General features: G+C 41.3%; 2 protein-coding genes and 1 long non-coding RNA gene across 7 annotated transcripts in view; 1 reads left to right on the top strand and 2 right to left on the bottom strand.

The window, feature by feature from the left end:
* Positions 1–1,417, bottom strand: part of HAUS6 (HAUS augmin like complex subunit 6) — a 110,678-nt gene extending 109,261 nt beyond the window's left edge. For both annotated transcript variants that reach the window (XR_012083203.2, XM_020790384.3), the window contains exons 1-2: positions 965–1,417; positions 415–510 (exon numbers count right to left, since the gene is read on the bottom strand). Coding sequence is in view for 1 of the 2 variants with exons in the window: in XM_020790384.3 (XP_020646043.2) it covers positions 415–510; positions 965–1,083 (215 nt within the window). In the remaining variant the exon portion in view is untranslated. The remainder of the gene's footprint in view (positions 1–414; positions 511–964) is intronic.
* A 4,667-nt stretch (positions 1,418–6,084) lies between these two features.
* The window catches only part of PLIN2 (perilipin 2), a 43,018-nt gene continuing 25,060 nt past the window's right edge, over positions 6,085–24,042 (bottom strand). The window contains exons 9-10 of one of the 3 annotated variants that reach the window (XM_020790373.3): positions 19,995–20,104; positions 6,085–6,357 (exon numbers count right to left, since the gene is read on the bottom strand). In XM_020790373.3, coding sequence (XP_020646032.2) covers positions 6,189–6,357; positions 19,995–20,104 — 279 coding nt within the window. In that variant the 3' untranslated portion in view covers positions 6,085–6,188. Of the gene's footprint in view, positions 6,358–7,394; positions 7,568–19,994; positions 20,105–24,042 lie in introns of all 3 variants that reach the window. The other 2 variants (XM_072988875.2, XM_020790376.3) reach the window with 2 other exon arrangements.
* Positions 7,562–22,533, top strand: LOC140704078 (uncharacterized). 2 transcript variants are annotated; one of them, XR_013541447.1, is made up of 4 exons: positions 7,562–7,660; positions 14,652–14,775; positions 15,169–15,280; positions 21,770–22,533. It is a non-coding gene; the product is annotated as an uncharacterized LOC140704078 (long non-coding RNA). The 2 variants fall into 2 exon arrangements; XR_012083195.2 differs by lacking the exon at positions 7,562–7,660 and having other exon boundaries at positions 14,638–14,775; positions 21,770–21,904.

The following is a 24,042-nucleotide window of genomic DNA, read 5'->3' as shown; positions in this document are numbered from 1 at the left end:
ACTATTATACATGATTTGTATATCAACATATTTCTTTTGAATTGGGCCCAGCAGCTCAGCCCAACAAAGTTTAAGTACACAACAACAAATTCAAGAGTCCTTGTAAAAACATCCTGCAAAACGACAATTTTCTCCCAAAAGAGAAGTTGCCACTGGCATCTGGTAGCTGCATGCGCACTTTGTTGCTAAGGCAGCCAAAAAAGCAAAACTGGCAAGTTCGCCATCACTCTTTCCTATGCTGGATAACAGAAGACTATTTTAGAAAGGGTAGTAGAGCACTTACACAAGGCCAACCCAGGTCCTGGGAACAACAGTTTTTAATTTAGCAATCAAGGATAACCAGAACAAACAAACTTAAGAAAAAAGACATTCAAGAATACAGCATTATTTAATGATGTGAAATTTTATGCTTACCTGAAGATTTCATTGCAGCGTGATTGGTCCAGTTTTGAAAACAAGAACCAGGCAACAATGTGAAATGCATCTTTGTTTGGTTTTTCAAACATATTCCTTTAAAAATCAAGAAAAGGAACTATTAATGTTGAGAAACATTACTGCAGAGTTAAAATATGACCTAGAGAGATGCAGTGATGGGAAGTATTTCACCTGTTCACAAATTTGCCCCTTAGAAAAGCACAGCAATATTTTAAACCACCTAATATTACAAGAAATAATAACTGATATCTGAAACACATACTTCTACTGCTGCAACGTTTTCTAATAAAAAAGGCACCCCCTAGATGCATGACAATTGGTTAGTACAAATATGGTATGTACAAATATGAATTTGGACTACTGTATATTGTTGCTGCTTCTACCCCACCATCAGGAACTCCTGGAAGATGAAAGTGGGGAAATGCTATTGATTAATTATCAAAAGAAGTACACCAGGAAGAGGAAAAGTCAGGCAATTCACGAATGCCGCCCTGGCTACAAGCAGCCCCAGCGTTTCCCCGGCACTCACACGCCCAGACGGAGGTGGGCGGAAATTTTCCCGGCGGCAGCTTCTGCGGGGTCAAAACCCAGCGCCAAAAGGTAGTGCCAGAGATGCTCTTTCTCCCAAGCCGGAGGTGTGGCGCTCATCTTCGCAAACCGGTCGGTTCAACCCAACTTAATGGCGTCCACGTCCGGTGATAGCCCGCGACTAGGTCGGATGAAGCGGCTAACGGATCCACCCCAAAGCCCTTCTCCCGCTCGACAGCAGCCTTCTTTCCCTGTTGTCTCCCCCTCTATACCGCCCCTTTCACGTTCTTCCAGACGTATTTTTAGCAACCTTCCTCACAATTGCCTTCACCACCCTTCTGCTTAAACCGCCAAAAAAACATAAATCGAAGGGACGGGATCACTGCCCCACGCCGCGAGGGACACTTCAGCCAATCAAAAGACGCGTAGTTCCTACATTGACGCTTCTCGTGGCGGGCGCTTTATATATGGGAGGGGGGGAGGGAAACAACTTCCCATCCCGGAATGCACTGCGGCTGCCTCCCATCGGAAAAAAACATAGAGAGTGAAACATGTAGAGTGAAAGTAACCAAAGGAGTCTTGTAACACTGCTATTGTTCTTACCGCACCATATGGCGATCCTTTGAAAGACTGCTCCCCAGAATGTCCTGTCATCAACAGGCCCTGCTCTGATCTTGTAAACTCAGGCCTGTGGTTCCCTTATGTAGTCAAATCCATCTTATATTTAGTCTCCCTGTTTTCCTGCTGCCTTCAACCTTTTTTCCAGCGTTATTGTCTGTCATGGTTTAGGTTATTAGGGCTCAGATGTAATTTCTGAATGGGATTTGTAGTCATGGAATTGTGTTGATTAGAAGGAATCCATATTGGTCTGTGTTAGCATTAGATGCTTTGAGAAGCTGTTTTCTCCTAGAGCGAGCTGGAATTTTCCATTAAGCTGACTTGGCCAGAGACGATAAAGGTCAAGACACAACATCAGGACGATGGTCAAGAACACCTGCAGCTGATTTAGAAGTACGCTTACACCTGGAACCTCTCTGTTCAAGCCTCAGGTGCTCTTTTAGAAGACCCTGGGTGCTCACATTGTCTTCTCATGATGTGCCCAAAGTATGACAGCCTGTTTTGTCATCTTTGCATTCAGAGAAAGTTCAGGCTTGATTTGCTCTAGGACCCACTAGTTCGTTTTTCTGGCTGTGTCGGCACATCTCTCTCCAACACCACATTCCACATCAATCATTTTTCTTCCTGTCCATTTCCTTTAATGTCCAACCTTCACATCTGTACATAGCGATCAGGAATACAATAGTACGAATTATCTTGGCCTTGGTCTCTAGCGACACAACCTTATACATTTTATTTATTTATTTATTTATTTATTTATTTATTTATTTATTTATTTATTTATTTATTTATTTAACTTATATGCCACCCACACTACCCGAAGGTTTCTGGGCGGCTTACAGCATTTAAAATACAATAAATCATGAACTTTTCTAGTTCCTTCGTTGCTGCCCTTCCAAGTCTCATTCTTCTTTTGGATTTCTTGGCTGCAGGTTCTGTTTGGAATGATGATTGAACCAAGGTAAACAAAATCTTTAACCATTTCAGTTTCTTAATTGTCAATATTAAAGTTGTGTAGTTCTTCTGTAATGATTTTTGCTTTCTAAATGTTCAACTGCAGTCGTGCTTTAGCACCTTGTGGCGATCCCCCTTGTTGCCCCTTTATTTCCTTTGGGCTCCACAAAGGTAAACACGCCTTTTTCCTTCTTTTCGCTGCCACCAGGTATTTTTCCTAATACCACTACAATTCCCACACACAGGAGCTGCTCATATAACTTAGGAATCAAGGGTTTGATCAAATATTCTTTTATTAGTGAACAAAATCATCAGGAGAATCAAATATATAACTGTGTCTGGTGTGCATATATTAGTTCATGCATTCAATCACTGGTATTTCTCATGTTATGCTTATGTGGCCATTCCTGCTTGTTCAGTATATGTTACTCTTTCAATTTCCTTTCTTAACCCCTTTTTAGCTATTCCTAAACCCTAGCACTCTCTCCACATCTTGTGGTCCCTAATTCTCTCTATCTCTCCCTGATTCCAACTGTCTTTAACTGACTCTTCCAGCTGTCTGTCATTCTGATTCCGCCCCTCCTGCTCTGTCCTCTGATTGACATGCAGGAATGATATCATCTTTTGGGTTCCGCTACACACCTTTAACTTTCATCAGAAATTGTTTCAAGTCATTGCCACTTTCTGGCAATGAGATGGCATTATTTGCATATCTTAAATTATTGGTGTTTCTCCACCAATTTTCATTCCGCGCTCTGAGTCACCTCAACAGGTAAGAGGATAAAATGCATCCTTCTCTGACACCTTTGCTAATAGGAAACCATTCTATCTCTCCATATTCTGTTCTAAGGGTAGCTTAGCCCAATACAGGACAACCAAGAGCTGAGGCACACCCTTGTCTTTCAGAATGTCCCATAGATTCTTGTGATCTACATAAATCAAAGGCTTTGCCATAATCTAATCTACTCTAATACAACTTAGTGGAAAGAGAACATATTTTCATGTTGAAAATTCTGAAGCCGTATTAGAACTGGCTGCCAGTCCATTTCTGGGTACAATTGAAAGTGCTAATTTTGACTTAGAAAGCATTAAATTGCTTGGGTCCAAACTACCTGAAGGACCATATCTCCCTTCATGAGCCTGTTTGGTTTTTTAAATCATCAGAGGAGACGTTTTGCTACATGCTCTTCTGTTCAACAAATACCCTTACAAATAGATAATCAAAATCAGGAGGAAAAAGTTTCCATCTAACATTCTCCCTGGAATGATTGTTTTCTCTGTGAAGGGAACTGTTTCACATTAACATCACTGAATGCTCCTATGTGCAAGAGATCTAAACCTTTATTGCATCCTGTGTTCGGGGGGGGGGGCTGTATGTACATCTGCAATACAGAGAAATGAGATATTTGTTGTCTTCTGTGATCCAGGGGTCACCTATGGTGGAGATGGATGGCAAAAGTCTCTTCCCAACTGTCTCTTTGTTCAGCAAGATTGCTGTTTGGTGTTGTGATTTTTTCTACTCCTAGCAACAGGAAAATGGCAGTCTTCCAAGCCAAGGAACAAACATTTTCTCCACAGCCCAGTTGATCTGCAAAAACAAGTGTGTGGGGATCTCACCAGCTTTTTGGAGCCCACAGGGAGCAACTAAGGACTGCAGGTTCTGTGTTCCAGCAACTAAGGACTGCAAGTTGTGTGTTCCATCCCCACAATGTGAACTGCTGTAGTGCAGAACTACATTTATTACTTGGGGAAAAACAAAACAAAACCTGGGCTTACAGTTTGAGAAGGCACCAAATATCAGAAGACAAAATCACAGAGAAAGGGACCACAAAGTCCTTCCACGGCATTAGAACCTGAATAGGGTTGCCAGAAGTCCGGCAAAAGGAGGACGTGTACTATTTTTGAGGAGCATGTCCTCTGTCCAGCAGGCAAAACTAAAAACTTCAAAATGTATCTCCACCCCCTGCAGCTGAACCTCTCCCTATTACTTCCTCAGTTGTGGCACTTGTTAAATCTTCCGGTTCTTTCAGAGAGATCGGAGATAAGGTGGCTTGATTGTTTAGGGCTGCAGCCCCGGGCAATCAACCCCCGGCTTGTGGATGGCTGCTTCTGCCTGGGAGCTGAATAAGGCAGGAAGGTGCGAGAGGGATGAATGGAAACCGGGACAGGAGTGAAGTGAGTGCACTTGCTTGCCTGCTGGAGGGGAGGCTGTTCTGGGATTTGGGGTGGTGTTCAAAGCCAGGGAAATAGGGGTCGGTCCGGTCCCTCCTTCCTCCTAAAGCCAGGAAACAGGAGGCATTTTTATCCCCCCTTCTGCCCTGACCCCCCCAACTCTGGGGCATGTGCAGAGTGCGTTTCCAGGTCCAGGAGCATATACAGAGTTATCTCCCGTGCTTGTGGGAGCTGGAACACACACAAGCAGTTTTTTCTCAGCTTGAGCAATTGCAAAAGGTAGAGAAAATGGCTTTGTGTGTGTGTTTGTGTGTCTGCAAATCCATTTTCTCCACCCTTTGCATTTCTCAAGCTGAGAGAAATCCACACCTTCTGGGGTTTTTTCTGGTTTTTATAAAGTGTTTCAAATCTGTCACACAACTTTTAAAACTTTTTATTTCACTTTATTATGCTTTTATTAAAATTTAAAAAAATCAATAAGTAAAACAAGGGGGGTGGGTCTCCATTAAAGGAAGGAATAGGTTGTCTCCATTGGTCCTGGGAGCCCAATAAGTGTATATGTAGATTTGTTTTATTTTTATTTATTTTTTTAAATTAAAACACGAAAACACAGTGGCCAGTGGATTCTGAGTTTTGTGGTCCAAAAAATGTAACTTTCCCAGTCTTGACCTTTCAAGACTGAGTAGGTTGAATGGTTATGGTATTGCCCCATGATCAAAGAGCTATTCTCCCCAATACCTTATTCCAAAAGTGACATACCCCCCACCCCACCCTGTGCACAGAGCCCCCCCCAACATGTCCTCCTTTGCCCTCCTTTTTGGCTTTCTATGTCCTCCTTTACATATACATGTATCTGGCAACCCTAAACCTGAAAGAAGTGTGTGTTAAATTTTTAGCATACAGAATCAGGCAGATATATTGCTATGTCAAAATCAATGACAAACTCGAGTTTTTTTTTCTCCCAACAGGAGAAAAAGTACATATCCAGCAATATAGAAATAGTTTACAGAGAAACTCAATTATTTGAGAGATTTGAGGCAACATATTGTCTTATTAGACAGGCTTTCATGTGAAATGGAGCATTGTTTCTAAAGCAGTTCTAGGTCAAACTGTGATATAGGGCTAAATTCAGTTTTAGTTCCAAGTAGAGAAAACCCACTAAAATAAATGAAATTTGAGTTACTCATGGGTAACACATTCTGTTAATTTCAATGGGTCTCCAGGTTGGGATTAACACTGGATTGTCCTACACAGATATTTCAGACCAGTTGAACATCTTTAACTGGCCTGGAAGACAAAAAGGCCTTTCATGCATGCTAAAATATTAAACTAGTGTGTCATACAAAACAACAATGAAAAAGACAGAATTTCAATTGATCTAGATGAAAACAAAAGTTATTTATATTCCTCAAGGACTAAGTAACTGCATTCAAAAAAATCAGAATAATTAGTAAGCAAAAGTGTGCATGAATCTCTCTCTCTCAAAATAACAGTTCTTTCTTTTGTTCTTTATGCCTATTCGACTTGTTGTCCTGTTGTGATGGGACCATTTGTGCGTGAATAATCAGGCTGTCCCTCCTCATCCAAAGCCAAGATGTCTGGTATTTCATCAGATTCTGAGGACAAATCTGTGATAGTGAAATCTGGAACCTGTGGTGAGAAAAACACAAATATATTTGAAGGTAAAAGCAACAATATTTTTACAAAGCAACTAAGTCCTACATTGAGGACAATGGAGAATAACCCATTCTTCTCCTCCATTTTTAGCATTTATTGATGCATCCTGTTGTGCATCCCTGCATGTCGAACAGCAATGATGTCATTATTAGCAGATTAGTGGCAATTTGCCATTGATTAGGGTATCCTCCTTTCACATGTATATTTATTTATTTATTTATTTATTTGATTTTTACCCCGCCCCTCTAGACCATGTCTACTCGGGGCGGCTATGTAGAGCTACGCAAAAGGATTTATACTTTTTTAAGGAAACAAGAAAAATCTTATCACTTTCAGAAAGGTTTGAAAAACTGATGGAGGAATTCCTCTCTCTCTCTCTCTCTCTCTCTGGTTTCATAACAAAAAGTACTGTACATTTAAAATAATTTACAATCATATTAAAATTGTGTAATTTTAATATAGGAAGCCACCTTATACCAAACAAGACCATCTGTCTGTCTAGTTCAGTATTATTTATACTGACCAGCAGTTGGCTTTCCAAATTCTCAAACATGTATTCTCTATGCCTAGAGAACAAGATGCCAGGAAATGAACCTGCTGTATGCAAATAATTTGCTCTATCACTGTGCTGTCATCCTACCTTAAGGTCTATTTCCTCTTCTCCCTGTTACTTGCATGGAAACTAGATACAAAGACATCTCTCTCACTCAAAGCAAGAAGCACATTTCTATAGCACAGACAGAGAACATGGGGCCACCCAGATGTTTCTGGACTGCAACTTCTATAATCCACCATTGGCAATCTTTGGGCCAGAAAGATCTAGAGATCTACAGGGCCAGAGAGAATTCCTCTGCGATTGAAAACATCTGGGGACACAGCAGGAGTTTTTCTTACCATAAGTAATTTGCATATTAGCTTTATTTATTTTGTGATTGGTCTGCAGCAGTTAAGCAAAATTCGTTTGCTCATCTGATTTCTCATTGCTAGAATTATGTACATGGGACACTAACATGAATTCAGCTGTAGTGATGGTGTGGAGCCAGAAGTTGGGAGTTCGATTCCTCACTGTGTGTCCCAGGAGAACAGCCAGCCTGTGTAGCCTTGGGCAAGCTGCACCATCCCAGGGTTCCCCAAGAAGAAGAGAATGGTAAACCACTTCTGAGTACTGTATACCTAGAAAACCCTGAAAAAGTCAAAATCGATTTGACTGTGTATAATTATTGTTATAGTTTGGCCAAGATGTACAGAGGTTTGGAGAGAACCTGCTTGAGGAATAGTAAGTACATGCTTTCTACTTTTCCAACTTGTGAACAGTAGAGAAAGTGAGGCAGCAAAAAGCCATTTCAGTCGCACTGCTGAGAAATAATAACAGGTAATACCTGATGAGTGTAGAATGGCAGAAAAGTAGACGGAAGACCTTTTCATTTGAAGTTAATATTAAGCTATGCATGTGAACTTTTACCATATTTTTAGTGTTCCTGCATAGATCTGTGGGGCACATGGCCATACATTTGCAAATACCATTACCAGAGAGCACAACATTTATCAAGAACAGTCCCAAAGAGATGCTGTGGATTTATTGTCTTCAAAAGCTCTTCTGCATTGCAACTCTGCAGTCGAGTTGTCTCATTTATAATACAGTGGTGCCTTGCTTGACAACGTTAATCCGTCCCAGCGAAATCACTGTAGAGCGAAATCGTCGTCAAGCAAAAGTAAAAAGCCCATTAGAATGCATTAGAAACCGGTTAATGTGTTATAATGGGCGAAATACCTCATTGTAAAGTGAAGGTCCTCCATAGGGCAGCCATTTTCTGCTCCTTGTAGAGTGAAGAATCCGTCCCTACCACAGTGGGGAGCCATTTTGGAAACCCGCCGATCATCTGTTTTGATTGTCGTTAAGCGAAAATTCGGTTCCCAAAGCAGAGAACCGATCATCGTAAAGCGGATTTTCCCCATAGACACATTGTTTTGCGATTACAATAGCAATCGCAAAAACCTCACCGTACAGCAGATTCATCAAACAACGAGGTAATAGTCAAGCGGGGCATCACTGTAGATAAATATCTATACAGTGTCTTAATTAAATGGCCTCACTCTAACACAGGGGTCAGGGAACTTTTTTACCTTTTACCCCGCAAAAAATTTATATATGCCGACATTACCACCTTGATTCGAAAGGAAGGAAATCATACATTATTTGAATTAAAAATATTATTGAATCTACACAGGCTGTGTACCGAACTAGCAGGATGTACCAAATTTGATAAAGATGTGCACTCCAGCCATGGTGTGGTATAGGGAGTAGTAAGGTGTCCAATGTGCCTAGCAAGTTGCATTAAGTTTTTGCTAGCTTGCAGAGGATCATTAGTGGCTGCCAGAGTAGTGCTAGCAATGACATGCTTTCTAGAGACAGCCAACACAGAATTGGGTGTGTGTGTGTGTTTCCCTACCACTTTAATCATTCTATGTGTGGTGTGCAAAAAGGAACAAACCAGGCTAAAGGTCATGTCACCCACCCTGATGCCACAGCCCAATATCAAAGAACCAGTGTGCTTTTTTTTATCATCATCAATGGAAAACTCGGCAGTGGTCAGAGGATTGGAAAAGATCAGTCTACATCCCAGTCCCAAAGAAGGGCAGTGCCAAAGAATGCTCCAACTACCATACAATTGCACTCATTTCACACACTAACAAGGTTATGCTCAAAATCCTCCAAGGCAGGCTTCAGCAGTACATGGACTGAGAACTCCCACAAGTACAAGCTGGATTTCAAAGGGGCAGAGGAACTAAAGACCAAATTGATAACATCCGTTGGATTATGGAGAAAGCCAGAGTTCCAGAAAAACATCTACTTCTGCTTCATTTATGCAAAAGCATGGCAGAAAGGAGGAATTAAAGAACCTCTTAATGAGGGTGAAAGAGGAGAGTGCAAAAAATGGTCTGAAGCTCAGCATCAAAAAAAGGAAGATCATGGCCACTGGTCCCATCACCTCCTGGCAAATAGAAGGGGAAGAGATGGAGGCAGTGACAGATTTTACTTTCTTGGGCTCCATGATCACTGCAGATGGAGACAGCAGCCACAAAATTCAAAGATGCCTGCCTCTTGGGAGGAAAGCAATGATAAACCTAGACAGCACCTTAAAAAGCCACCCTCCCCCCCGCCTTAATTTAGCTTCTTTTACTTGCCTGCCTGTTCATTTTCAGTTCTGAGTAGTCCCCTCCCCCTCTCTCTCTCTCACACACCCCCCCTCCATTTTGTACATTTAAATAAACTTGAAGTCCTCAGTCTCTCGCACCTTTCTTTCTTCCCTTGCTTGCTCCTTTCCCTCCTGCTGCTTCTTTGCAGTCATTTCCGGAGGAAGCAGTCATTCAGAAGCCCCGGATTGGCTGATTGCCCGGGGGCTAATCCCCAGCTGCAACCAATTAGGCTTATCTCTCCGATCTCTCTAACAGAACGGAGCATTTAGAAGTGCCCTGCTGCAAGGAAGGAAGTAACAGGACGAGGTGGTTTACAATTAAAGCTTGGGCTGCAGAGGGTTGGGGTAGCAGCCAGCTCATTACCCCCAGGATTTTCACTTTTACCCCATTTGGGGTAATTTACCCCTGTTCCCCGACCCATGCTCTAACAGATCCGATCTACCACACAGTCACAATTGGTAAGGCAGACTGAATCACATAAATCGGAAATAATGAACTTCAAAGAACACAAGTCAATGGCTTGCTTTGATGTAAAGACCATAAATATTACTAACCTGCTATGGCCTGGTACAAGAGGGGCAAGTCTTCCATCCTTCCTGTAGAAGCTCATTTCTATGCTTGGTGCTGAGGACTGACAGCCTTTCTATGCTGGATGTAGGGAAGGAATGATCCACTCCATTTCTGCCAGCACATTTATTTGCTTGCATGCACTTTGTTGTTATATATGACTCTCACGCAAATGGCTGAATATGAGGCTGCACAATGAATGCACTTTCATTGTACACTTTCACTGACATTACTGACATTAATCAGACTTCCTAATAAAATGTGAGGAGTGTCAGGCTATTTACTATTTAATGACTGTTGACATAGAAGTACTATCCTAAAGTACATATGTTGCTGTACAGGATTGCAAAGTATTTCTCATATATTTTCTCATATACATTACAGCCATGTTTTAAGGCCTAGGGAATTATGATGTGAAAGTTTCCTGTCCCTGCACTTCAACTGGTTGTGACTTATATAAGAAACACTTCTGAAGATGTTGAGGTTGTGTGGAACTTGATCTACACAGGTAGATCTAAACAATAGACAAATTAAGGCCTGCTAGGTTACTGTGCTTGTAGCAGTTATTCTTTAAAGACTATGGATGCACAGTGAACAAAAATCAACTGGGCTAATTAATGCTACATCTCTTTCTACTTATGAAAAGTATTTTTACATTGTATTAACTGGAAGAGAGCAGGAAAATGTCAGAAAGATTTTCCAGTATGAGGGAGAAAACATGCTCCGTAACCAACAAGTGTTACCAGATATCCTGGGGATCACAGTTTTGGAATACATTTACAGCTCTCATATCTTAGTTTTCCAAACATGGGGGACCATAGTTTGCATACCGTGCAAATTAATATGGATGTTTCCCATAATGCAAATGAAGCACATTAGCAATAAACACATTAGAATAAGCCCCTCCCCCTGCATAAGTACCTTGGTGCCAAGCATCCACTTTCAGTTATGTCAACCGGTGCTTAACAGTCAGCAGAATGGTGTGATAGAGGGGAGGACAGGTGGGATGTGTGAATCACAGAGGTCCACTCGAAGAACTACAATTACAGGTGGGTAACCTGTCCTTCTTTGTGGCCTCTGTGAATTACACTCTGGGTGATTAATAAGCTGTCTTACCCGGTGTGAGCAAACACGGGTTTGAAAACACACGTGTAAGCCTGGACAGAGAGCAATCAGGAGTTTGCACATGCTAAAATGGGCTGAATGAGTCCAAATTCAGCTAGCCATGCTACAACACTCCTTCTCACAGGTCTGCCCACATAAGAACACCCTTGTACTCTCAGATATTATTATGAAAAGGTCAAGTGGGCTTTGTAGTCCTTAGACTTAACTTGCACCACTGACAGGACTCTAAGTAAGCTAGGCCGAGGCAGCACTCTCAGATGACCCTATGACAAGTGTACTGTTCAGAAAACCAATTGAGTTTTTAATCTTTATTTTATTAAAGAATAAGCATGTTACTAGGTATCAAAGCCAAATTAAACCAAAGCAAATAAACTAGCATTCTGCTGTTTAGTTACAAAGATGTAGTGAGGCAAAGAAAACATGAAAAATAGAAAAGTGTTCAAAAACCTTACAAAAACACAAAAAGCCATTAAAAAGAATAAAAACAGTTCCAGTCCAGGAAATCATTAGTAAAAACAAAATAATCCAAGTAGGTTATAAAAAGGCTATAGTCCTCAGTGATACTGTAGAATAAAAATCCCTTAACAAAAGTAAAAATCCATTATATGTCCCATAGTCCTTAGAAAAGAAAAATCCAGTAAATATACCATAGTCCTTACAAAATTACAAGAGCATAGTCCATATAGAGTATTCCAAGAAAAGAAGTCCATAAAGAATATTCCATAGAACAGTCCATAGAAAATAGTCCATGCATAGTCCTTAGGGAAAAAGCCCATAAATCCATAGGTAATCCAGTATAGGAAAGGTTAGTCCCATGTGTCACGAATGACTGAAGGATCGGTCTTGAAAGACAATGTCTATAGGCAAAAAGTTCCTTTTTCAAGAGTAACTGGCAAGGGCTCATTGCACCTTCCCACGATGTCATCCAATCAGAGTTCGTTACTAGGCAAACAGTCCTGTCTCATCACATGACTTCTTTCCCATACGCACCAGATGTTATTTGGGTTACTGTAGTTTATCAAAGAGTCACAACAATTCCCATCTAATCACACAGAGTTCTTTTCTCAGGCTATCAGAATAACATTCTCTCTGCTCGCCTAGAAAATAACTTGTCAGCATAGCAAAGATACTTTATACAAAGAAACAAGATGGAACCTCTCTGGCTCATTTCTTAATTACAAAACCCTTATGCCTTAAAAGATTTTAACTCAAAATCCCATCTCATCACACCCGGAGGCAGGGTGTCACGCCAAGGTAGAGGCTAGAACAGCACGTCCAAAGGCCACATCAGACTTCTGCCGGAGGTTGAGTCTATAATGATGGATAACGATGGACAGCTGTGCCCAAGTGGCAGAGGCGCAGACGTCTGGAAGTGGTATGCCATGGAGAAAAGCTGTAGAAGCTGCCATTGCCCTGGTGGAGTGAGGTCGGATCACTCTGCGGGCTGGATGTCGAGCAAGTTGGTAAGCCAAATGAATAGTAGAGGCGACCCATCTGGATATAGACTGGGAGGTTACTTGACAGTATTTGGTAGGTAATTGACAGCTTATGAAAAGACGAGGTGACTGTCTAAAGGGCTGGGTAAGTTGGAGATAGAAGGCAAGAGCTCTCCTGATGTCTAACGTATGGAGGATTTTTTTCTTGATTCGAAGAGGGTGATGGGAAGAATGAAGGAAGGACAATCGGTTGTGAGAGGTGAAACTGAGAGACAACTTTAGGGAGGGAGGAAATATCCATGAATAACTTCACCTTATCAGGAAAAATTGTAGCTAAGAGTAGTCGTAGCGTAAGGCTGCCAAATCACTAGCTTGTCAAGCTGAAGTGATAGCTACAAGAAAAGCTGTCTTAAAGGTGAGGAGTCGTAAATCAATTGTGGCTAAAGGCTCGAAAGGAGCTTTGGTAAGTTGTTTCAAAACAAGAGTTAACAACCATTGTGGAGAGGGGGGTTGAGTATCAGTATATATGAGAAAGACCTTTAAGAAAACATTTTGTCATTGGATGCTTGAAGAAATTTGCTGCTGGAGAATTTTGTTGGTACAAAATTACTGCAGAAAGGTACACTCATAAGGAGGAGATGGAAAGGCTGTCGAATTTGAAATGGAGTAGGAAGCAGAAAACGGTGGAGAGTGATGAGTTGATGGAGGGTGGTGAGGAAGATTCAGTGAAAGATTGGAATTTCTTCCATTTATATAGGTTGGCCTTCCTTGTGGATGGTTTCTTAGCCTGATGGAGAACATCCATTAGCGAGGACTTGAGAGTTGTTTTGTGTGAGGAGGTGTGGCAGGCAGGGGAGGTGGTGGATGTCTGATGAGAGACTGCGGAGAACTGGGAACCAAGGCTGTCTCGGCCCCCAAGGGGCTATAACGATGGCATTGGTTTTGTCTTGTTGTAGATTGACTATGACTCTGTGGAGGAGCGGGAATGGTAGGAAAAAGTAAGTAAGTGTTTTGGGCCAACGGCTGACAAACGCATGTCCTTGGGAGTGTTTCCTGATTCCTGCTCGGGAGCAGTATGCACTTTTGATTCATTTGGGAGGCAAAAAGGTCAGGAGTTGGTGTGCCCCATTTCTGGCAAAGTTGATGGAATACTGATTGATCTAGTTCCCACTTGTGAGCTTGGGCATTCGTGTGGCTGAGCAAGTCTGCTAGGTCGTTGTCGTGACCACCGATGTGTAAAGCTGTGAGACAGATGTAATGTTGTAGGCACTACTCCCAGAGGTCAACCACTAAGTAGAGGAGACCTGGAGAGTGGGTGCCACCTTGTTTGAGGATGTAGGACATTGTTGTGGTGTTGTCGGTGGCAATCTTTACCATTTTGCCTACAAGAAGGTTCCTGAAAGCTCTGCAAGCTTTTATGATGGCCAATAGCTCCAATTCGTTTATGTGGAGTGATTTCTCTCTGTAAGACCATTTGGTATGAATCTTGAGGGATTTGCAGTGAGCCCCCCAGCCTGTGCAGCTGGTGTTGGTAGTGACTTGCATTTGCGGATGTGGTTGTTGAAACTGCTGCCTGGCAGAAAGTTTGGGAGGAAAATGCCACCATTGAAGCTGAGAGGTGAGCTGTGGAGTGACCCTTAGGAGAGTGTGAGGAGGGTCTGTTAATGGATTGAATAGGGCGAGAAACCAGGATTGGAGAGATCTCATTTTAAGCCATACATGTTGTATGACTGATGTCATAGAGGCCATGGTGCCTACATAGAATCCGTTGGACTGTTATAGCAGGTATTAAGGCATGAGGGGTGAAACCCTGAAGCAAGGTGATCAGATTTTGTTTCTTGTCCGTAGGGAGAAAGGTGCGGGCTTATATGGAATCTGTGAGTGTGTCTATGTAATGTACAGTCTTTGCAGGTTTTTAACTTGATTTCTATTTGTTGACAGTAAAACCGAGATCACAAAGAAGGGCGAGGGTGAAGCAGGTATCTCGTTGAGCTTTGTGACTGGAGTGTGCTACTAGGAACCAATTGTTAATATATGGAAAGATGAGAATGTCCTGGAGTCTGAGGTAAGTGGCTACTGGTGCCATACACTTAGTGAATACTCTTGGAACTGTTGCAAGGCCAAATAAGAGCCTTTTGAATTGGTAAGCTTGTGATCCTAGTTGAAAATGGAGGAATTTTCTGTGTGTGTGATGTATTGAAATACAAAAGTAAGCATCCCTTAGGTCTATGACGGTGAATCAGTCGTTCTTTCAAAGCAAGGGAAAAACTGATTCTAGAGTAACCATACGGAATTTCGTGGCAATGATGTATTCATTCAGTCCTCTCATATCTAAGATAGGGCGAAGCCCTCCATCCTGTTTGGGGACGGTGAAATAGCGAGAGAAAAACCCATTGTTGTTTTGATAGACAGGTTGTATGGTGTCTTTGAGAAGTAAATTTGTTATTTCTTCTTGCAGAGGTTGTGAAGGTGGAGTGATGACATGTGTTGCTGGAGGCATGTCGAAGAAATGTAGCTGTTTTTGATGATAGACAGCACCCAGGCATCAGTGGTGATGGATTCCCACACAGGTAAGTGTTTCCAAAGGGCAGGGTTGGTGGGTTGGGTTGTGATCTCGATCAGAGGACCATCAAACATAGTGTTTGGGTTTCCAGTCGTTTCGTCTAGTGATAGGCTGTTGCCGGAGTTTGGCTCTTTGATTTTTGAAGCAGGGATTGTAAGATGTTTGTCTTGGAGGATCTCGTTGAAACTTCTGGTAAGAGTTATAAGGTCATCTCCACTGATTTTATTGAGGGCGTTGCTGGTAGGAAGGGTAGACTCCCCAACATCTAACTGCTGGTCATTTCTTTTGTACATTTTCTAGTATATCATCATTTTCAACATGAAAGAGGCCTGCTCCATCGAAGGGGAGGTCTTTGATACGTGCATGGGCATCTTCAGCTACGCCGGGTGTTCTGAACCAGGAAAAACGGCATAGGGCTACTGAAGTGGCCATAGACTTCAATGTAGCATCTACAGTGTGACAGGCAGAGACCATTTGTTGATTAGCAATGGAAAGGCCTTCTTGCTGGAAGGTTTGGGATAGTATCTTTTTATCCTCTGGTAGGGATTCAATAAAAGTGGACATATTGTCCCAAAGGAAGCGTTGGTAATCTCCCATGGCTCCTTGATAATTAGCGGCTCTCATGGTGAAGGCTGCAGTAGAGCCGTCTGCCCATAGAGTCTATTTGCTGACTGTCTTTATTTGGTGGTATGAGAGATTGTTGGTGTCGAGATCTCGATTGTGAGGCTTCAACAAATACAGAATTTGGAGCTGGTTGTTTCTGTAGAAAAATGGTTCATGAACTCTATAGAGATTATCAATCCATTTAGACACTGTATGCGAGGAGGCTGGTTTTGTCCAGGATCATTGTGCAGTGATATGGAGGGATGGTAACATTGATATATGTACCGGAGTAGTTGGAATAGATGATTGGCTGATTCTGTCAATGGACAGTGGACGTGGAGATCAAGGGACTATCGAGAGGGAGGCCAACTGCTAGATGGTATCATCAGACCAAGTAAAATGCCTGGTCAGCTGGTAGGTGCAGTTTGTCAAAAAGAGCCCTGGTTGGGGCAAATGGCAACCCGATGAGCATGCTGAGCGTGGGTCTGAGCCACACGTGATGGAACAGGCTGTTGAGACTCTTGTTGTTGATGTCTCTGTTTAGGGATCGATGGGCGATCCGATGGCACCGAGTAGGGAACGGTGTCGAGTCTCAGGATGGAGGCCCTTGGGCGAAGTAACAACCGAGGGGTTGCTCGATGGAACAGAAAGTTGCAGACTGGGAGGAGAGGGCATTAGACTGTTGACTCTTATCATCCCATTCTGGTGAGTGAGAACATGGTTGATGGGATGGAAGTTCATCATTATCAGAGGGAGAACCAACTGTAAGTGACTCAGAGAGTTGTTGAGGCTGTGGAGGGATGACCGCAGGCTTAGATTGTTTGCCACTTTTTGGAGGAGAACGTTCTGGAGCCAAAGAAGCTTAGGTAGACCTTTGACGTTTAGTGAAAGTTTTTGATGCCGAGGACTTCGGCATTGAGGGTTTCGACTTGTGTGTTTTAGAGGTCTTGGAAGATGTAGATGGAGTGTCAGAGTGAGATGGTGTAGCTGATGGATGTTGCTTTGATGACTCCACAGCTTTTTCCATCACTTTTGTTTGAGAAGTGGCCTTACACGGGCATTGGGCCATTTTAACTGGTTGCAAAGATTGTTCCCAAAGTCGGAGTTTTAGGCTAGAAAGGTGGGACCAGAGAACTCCATGTTTGAAATTTTTGCAATAGGTACAGGAGAAAGTTTGATGTTCTTTTCCTAAACAGAAAAGGCACTTAGGTGTCCGGCGGAAAGCGGAATTTTATTATCGCAGACGGCGCAGTGCTTAAACGAGCCCAAAGGGGGCATGAATTTAGAGAAAAACGATTAAAAAAAAATGAGGTTGTATGGAGGGGGGTTGTGGCTGGGAGGCCAATCGTGGAGAAGAAAAAACTAATAAAAGTACAGTATTGGAAACTTTTGTTTGTAATAAGAGAAATGAAATAAAAATAAAAAGGAATTAAGATTAAGCTCTTTCACTTAATTCACAGAAGCAGAACAAACTATGAGGCTCTCAACACAGCGGTTGAAAGCAACTGAAAGAGGATGCTTGGCGCCGGGGGGGGCTTATTCTAATATGTTTATTGCTACTGCAGAAGTTCTAGAATCTTCCGATGAGGCTCCGCGCAGATGCGGATCACCCTGGGTGTGACTCACAGAGGCCACGAGGAAGAACTAGTATAGAGTAATGATTTGAACAGTAGATCTAGAGGAGAGAAACCCAAGTTGAATCCCTGCTTAGTTACAAAGCTTACCAGCTATTTTTGGTCAAATTATTCCTCCTCAGTGAAACCTACCTTACAGGGTTGTTAATGGAATAAAATGGAAAAAGAAAAACAATGGAAAGCTACCCTATGCATTGTACATGCATATAAAAATATATGCTGGATAGCTCAGTGGTTTAGATATATATGGCTGCAGAACCAGAGCTTGGGAGTTCAATTCTTTACATTGTGTCTTCTATAAGCAGAGCCAGCTTGTGTGGCTTGGGCAAGCTGCACAGTCCCAGAGAACTCACAGAAGGAAGGCATGGTAAATACTTCTGAGTATTCTCTGAACAAGGGATGTGGTGGCGCTGATGGTTAAACCGCAGAAGCCTCTGGGCTGCAAGGTCAGAAGACCAGCTGTTGTAAGATTGAATCCATGCCACGGAGTGAGCTCCTGTCGCTTGTCCCAGCTCCTGCCAACCTAGCAGTTCGAAAGCATGTAAATGCGAGTAGATAAATAGGTACCACCTCGGTGGAAAGATAACGGCGTTCCATGTCTAGTCGCACTGGCCACGTGACCACGGAAATGGTCTATCGACAAACGCTGGCTCTACGGCTTGGAAACTACCCCCTAGAGTCGGAAACGACTGGACTAAATGTCAAGGGGAAATTTTACCTTTTTATTCTCTGAAAAGGTTGCCATTAGTCAGAACTGATTTACTTATTATTATCATTATAAAAGAGAAAGAAAGACATTAATACATGGACTTCTGGTGGCATTCTCATAACATGGCTTTTTCTTTTTTTAAAAACTGTCATCAACGTTGGTTGATGACAACTCCGTGCTACAGATCCATGAGAGTATCATTGGAGAGTATCAAGAGTAGCACAGTCATTTGATTTGCAGGGTAAAACGCAATGGAATATGAAGGCAAATTACAAATATCAACATGTGGTTTCTCTTGGACATATGGACTGCGTATTATATTATAGCTAAAAACATGCTAGCTTAACTTTGTCATATTTGATTTTACACACACAAACATATCAAAACAATTGCCAATCCAAAATGGAACCTTCTTCCTAAACTCCAACACCCATTAACTGCTGTTTTGTTTTCACCATTTTGAATGATAGGGAATGAGATAGCAGAGCTGAATATTTTTACTTTTTGGACTGCATCCTCCAACCAAAACGATCACTGACCATGTGGGTTGGGAGATTTACACACTTTTACTGACATATAAGACTCATTTATTCAGAAAGATCTGAATATTTTTAGTAGGATACCCTGTTTCCCTGAAAATAAGACCCAACCTGAAAATAAGCCCTATTTTGATTTTTCAGGATGCTTGTAATATAAGCCCTACCCCAAAAATAAGCCCTAGTTAAGTGAAAGTCCACCCTCCACCACTGTGCAGCAACCAGAAGATGACGTGACTATATTTGAATAAACGTAGATTGTTGTACATGAAAAAAATAAAACATCCCCTGAAAATAAGCCCTACTGCTTTTTTCAGAGCAAAAATTAATATAAGACCCTGTCTTATTTTCAGGGAAACATGGTATTTATCTGAAGCCGTAAAAATACAGTAAACGTAGAATTAATTATTCAAACAGACATAATAATTCATCATTATACTTCTAAAATTTTATATTCTCTCTTCTTCAGTTCTTCCTCGTTTGAATACATGGAAAACTTGCTTTCTGGCAAACAGTTGGCCATTTTTGCCTTTTATTTCCAGTTCTATATGTGGCAGAGGCATACAGGTACTTCAGAAAAAAACCCAAAGTAGGTGGAGTCAGGGGCAACTGATGTGCAAAATGGACACTGGGTGATATTGGAGTTTAAGAACCTCACATGCTGCCTCTAGGTGTGGCTGGGAGAGACCTTTCTGGGCAATTGACAATTTATCTAGCACTAACCAATCATTCCCTCCTGCCCTGCCTCCAAATTCAAAGAGAGCCCCACCTCTCTGCTCCAAGACTTTTATCCTCTCTAAAGTCTCTTGGAAGCTGAGTCTGTTCAAACCCATTGTTGAAAGCAGTCATGGTTGTCAGTTTGTTCTTTGATCTGTTAAACTGTTAGTAATGAAACCTTTAATTACTACTGTCTCAGAGGGAGTCATTGTTAACTGTTAACTTCCAGTTAATGAGAAAATGGGTGGACTACTCTGGGGAACTTGAAGCTATTCTACTATGCGAGTTCCTGCACTTCTCCTGCACAGCTAGAGGAATTTAACTGAAATTCAAAACTCTACACAGTGAAATGGTTAATATGGCACATGTTCTCACCTGCCTCCTACAAGTCTTTTGATCCACAGCAGCTAACATAATGCCTCCCCATTCTTCAAGCTTTAAACTGTTACACAAAAGAACCTTGAGTCTTTGTTGCCTAATCAGATGAAATTCTAGTTATTCATAAAAGTATAACTGACAAACCTGGGGTCCTTTCGACATAATTGGAGTCTTACTTCATAAGGCTTTGCCAACCAGCCAATAGTTAATGGATGATTATTAACATATTCAGGCATACATCCCTGAGATCTGCACTAAAATTAAAAAATGTTAAGTTTATCATGGATGAGAAAGAAAAGAAACATTTCATCAATTTCATCTAAGTTGGGCATTTTAACAATAAAAAGTATTTCAGCAGACCTTGCTAGTAAAAATATTTTCAACCAATTTAAAATACTTTGTGAACACTGAGAAAAAATTTACTAGCCCCTCTTTACCTCTTATCCCCTAGCCAAGTCTATAAGAGCTCCATTACTTGAACACTGTAATACATTACGTATATGCTGGAAATTTAGAGCATGAGTGACTTTTAGCACATCACTCTGTCCTTATTCTTATGTCCCAACAAAGTCAGATGAAATCTTATTTTTTCCTCCCATTTATCTCTCATATGGATTGCATTAAAAGATTAAAATTAAACTTTTATTAATGAAATCATTTTCAAGTTTTACATCTGCATTTCTCATTAGTTATTCATATGACTATTCACCAAGGTGTGCAAGCCTTAGCCTTGATGTGTCCATTTTTTACATTACACTAAATGACAAGGTTATTTTTAAGCAATTTACTATTTAACCCCAATTGACACCTAAACTTTCAGGTTAAATGTCTAACTTTCTGGCACATGCAGGCATATGCCATGATGGTTATTATTATGCAGCTCTCAGGTCCATCTTGCAGTATAAAAGACTACAGGATGAACCACAAATATATAAGAAAGGTCCACATTATTCTATAGATGACACAATAATTAAGCCACATCCTATTTCCTAAAGACATTTAGTCTTCCCTCATTTCTATCTGTTTTCCTTTGGAAAAGTGATTCCCAACCTTGGGCCCGCAGATATTCTTGGACAAACTCCCAGAAGCTTCACCACTAACTGCTGGCCAGCATTTCTGGGAACATCTGGGGACCCAGGGTACCTGTTCTTGAATCCTTTAGTATTTCTCGCAGCAACAGCTATTGGCATTACTGAAACTGTGCTCTCAATATTACTGATAATATTACTGCTCTCAATATTAATTGAAGTGTTTAAGGAATTCACATATTACTCAGTCTTTATGTAGACAACACTGCTGTCTTCCAGGCAAAGTATTTCACACAGAATCCAAAAAAAGTACAGTGGTGCCTCGCATAACGATTTTAATTGGTTAAAAAAAAAACGTTATGTGAAACATCGTTATGCGAAACACCATTTTCCATAGGAATGCATTGGAAACCGGTTAATCCGTTCCAATAGGCACGGATTGCCGTCCTTAAGCGAAAAAAACCCATAGGAAACATCGTTAAACGATACAATGTTTCCTCCATTGGAATGTATTGTAGCTGACTCAATACATTTCAATGGCTTTGCAAAGTCAATTTTTGCAAAATTGTGTCATAAAAGGGTCAAAATGGTTTTAAATGCTTGGATTAGCTTCTGCACCCTCTAAAACGGATGCAAAAGTTAATTTGGCTTTGATCTGACTTTTCGTTAATTAATGGTGAATTTTTCCCCCCAACTTTTGACAGCTGTCAAATTCTGACAGCTCCATTATTTCCTATGGGGGAAGAAAAAATTCACAAAAAATTAATGAAGACACAGCAACTGTTCTAAATGTTTGGATTCGTTAGAGGACCCCCTAAGTCATGTGCGAACCTGATTTGGCTTTGATCTGAACTTTCGTTAATTTATGGCGAATTGTTTTCTCCCCCATAGGAAAGCATGGAGCTGTGTATGAGAAAGAATTCATGTGATGTAACAGGACTGTTTGCCTAGTAACGAACTCTGATTGGATGACATCGTGGGAAGGTGCATTAAGCCCTTGCCAGTTACTCTTGAAAAAGGAACTTTTTGCCTATAGACATTGTCTTTCCAAGACCGACCTTTCAGTGATTCGTGACCTACACTTCAGCCATATGGGACTTACCCTGATGTCTTTAGAGAGAGTTTGGTGGCCTACCTACATGGACTGGTTTCTATGCTTTGCTGGATTACTTTTGGACTTATGGGATTTTTCCTAAGGACTGTGCATGGACTATTTTCTATGGACTGTTCTATGGAATATTCTTTATGGACTTCTTTTCTTGGAATACTCCATATGGACTATGCTCTTGTAATTTTGTAAGGACTATGGTATATTTACTGGATTTTTCTTTTCTAAGGACTATGGGACATATAAGGGATTTTTACTTTTGTTAAGGGATTTTTATGCTATAGGATCACTGAGGACTATAGCCTTTTTATAACCTACTTGGATTATATTGTTTTTACTAATGATTTCCTGGACTGGAACTGTTTTGATTCTTTTTAATGTCTTTTTGTATTTTTAATAAGGTTTTTGAATACTTTTATATTTTTCATGTTTTCTTTGCCTCACTACATCTTTGTAACTAAACAGCACAATGCTAGTTTATTTGTTTTGGTTTAATTTGGCTTAGTAACATGCTTTTTCTTTAATAAAATAAAGATTATAAAACTCATTTGGTTTCCTGAACAGTACACTTGTCATAGGGTCATCTGAGAGTGCTGCCTCGGCCTAGCTTACTTAGAGTCCTGTCAGTGGTGCAAGTTAAGTCTAAGGACTACAAAGCCCACTTGACCTTTTCACAATAATATCTGAGAGTACCAGGGTGTTCTTATGTGGGCAGACCTGCGAGAAGGAGTGTTGTATCATGGCTAGCTGAATTAGGACTCTTCAGCCCATTTTAGCATGTACAAACTCCTGATTGCTCTCTGTCCAAACAAACACGTGTGTTTTCGAACCCGTGTTTGCGACACTGATAAGGAACTGTTAATAGTTGTTAGTTGCTACAACTTCATATTAAAATCAGAGCTTGCTCTGTTTTGGAAATGAAGACCTGAGACTAAAAATATACTTTACTGCTCTTTTTGTATATATGCAGTTCAACACACTGGTCTTACTGAAGACAAATTAGGAGTGCAGTCACATGAAGCCTGCCAATATGAGGTCACGATCTGCAACTAATACTAACCTTGGATATTAGACTTCACATCTCTGGCAACCTAATAGGTTTAATTAGGAAAATGTGACAATAAAGAATCGTAATAGAGCTCTGGTTAACCAAGTAATGACTAAGGCAATCTCTGTTACAATTATTTTACAAACTGAAGACATATTTAGATGTCACTGTTTGAAACAGAAACGCTAACATGTTTGTTTTTTTTAAAATCAGACATACACTCAAGTCTACTTGTGATTATCATTTTGTGGATTGACTCCACTTAGAATCTATATGAAACCTGCCCAAAGATCCTAACTCAGATTCTCTTTCTAATTCCTCATATGTTTAGACACGAAGTGGTGAATTGCTAAAGCCACAAAGTTGAGAGCTGGTGTCATTTTATTTTTACTTTTCACTAGAGACCTTGCTATGATTTCTTAAACCTCAATATTTTTGATGCTGTTTTGTGTTCTGCTGGCTTTAAGAATCTGACCGATTTTTTAACTTGCTTTGTTATCCAGCTTGGGCATAGGAAGAGGAGGGAAGGGGGACCCAATCAATCCCCCACCCCCACTGTCTAAAAAGTGGGTTGGGTCCTACTTCCCTCTTCATATGCCTTGGTGGACAGAGGAAGAGAAGCAGTGGCGGATCTAAGCAATCCCCCACCCCCACTGCCTTTGCAAAGACAACAGGGGTGAGGGATCGCTTGGGTCCCCCTTCCCTCCTCTTCCTATGCCCTAGCCGGGATAGGAAGAGGAGCAAAGCGTGATCGAAGCAATCCTTACTGTGTGGCCTCATAATGTGCAACTTTATACACTGCTGGTGTTGTGGAAATAATCCATCAGCAGTGAAACAAGGTACTGTGACATTCCCAAACATTTCCAAGGCTTTTAGGATGTGCAAAGGAACCCTAGTGCATACAGAATCTAGAACTTGGAAGGGGGCAGGGTGAAGATGCATACAGGGTGCATACAGGGTGCAACAAGCTATCTCTGATCCTGACATAGTTAAACTAGATCTGAGCAT

Source organism: Pogona vitticeps, chromosome 2, assembly GCF_051106095.1.
Source record: "Pogona vitticeps strain Pit_001003342236 chromosome 2, PviZW2.1, whole genome shotgun sequence".
Taxonomy (NCBI): domain Eukaryota; kingdom Metazoa; phylum Chordata; class Lepidosauria; order Squamata; family Agamidae; genus Pogona; species Pogona vitticeps.
Note: the sequence above shows the minus strand (reverse complement) of the source record. Positions and strands in the feature narration are given on the sequence as shown.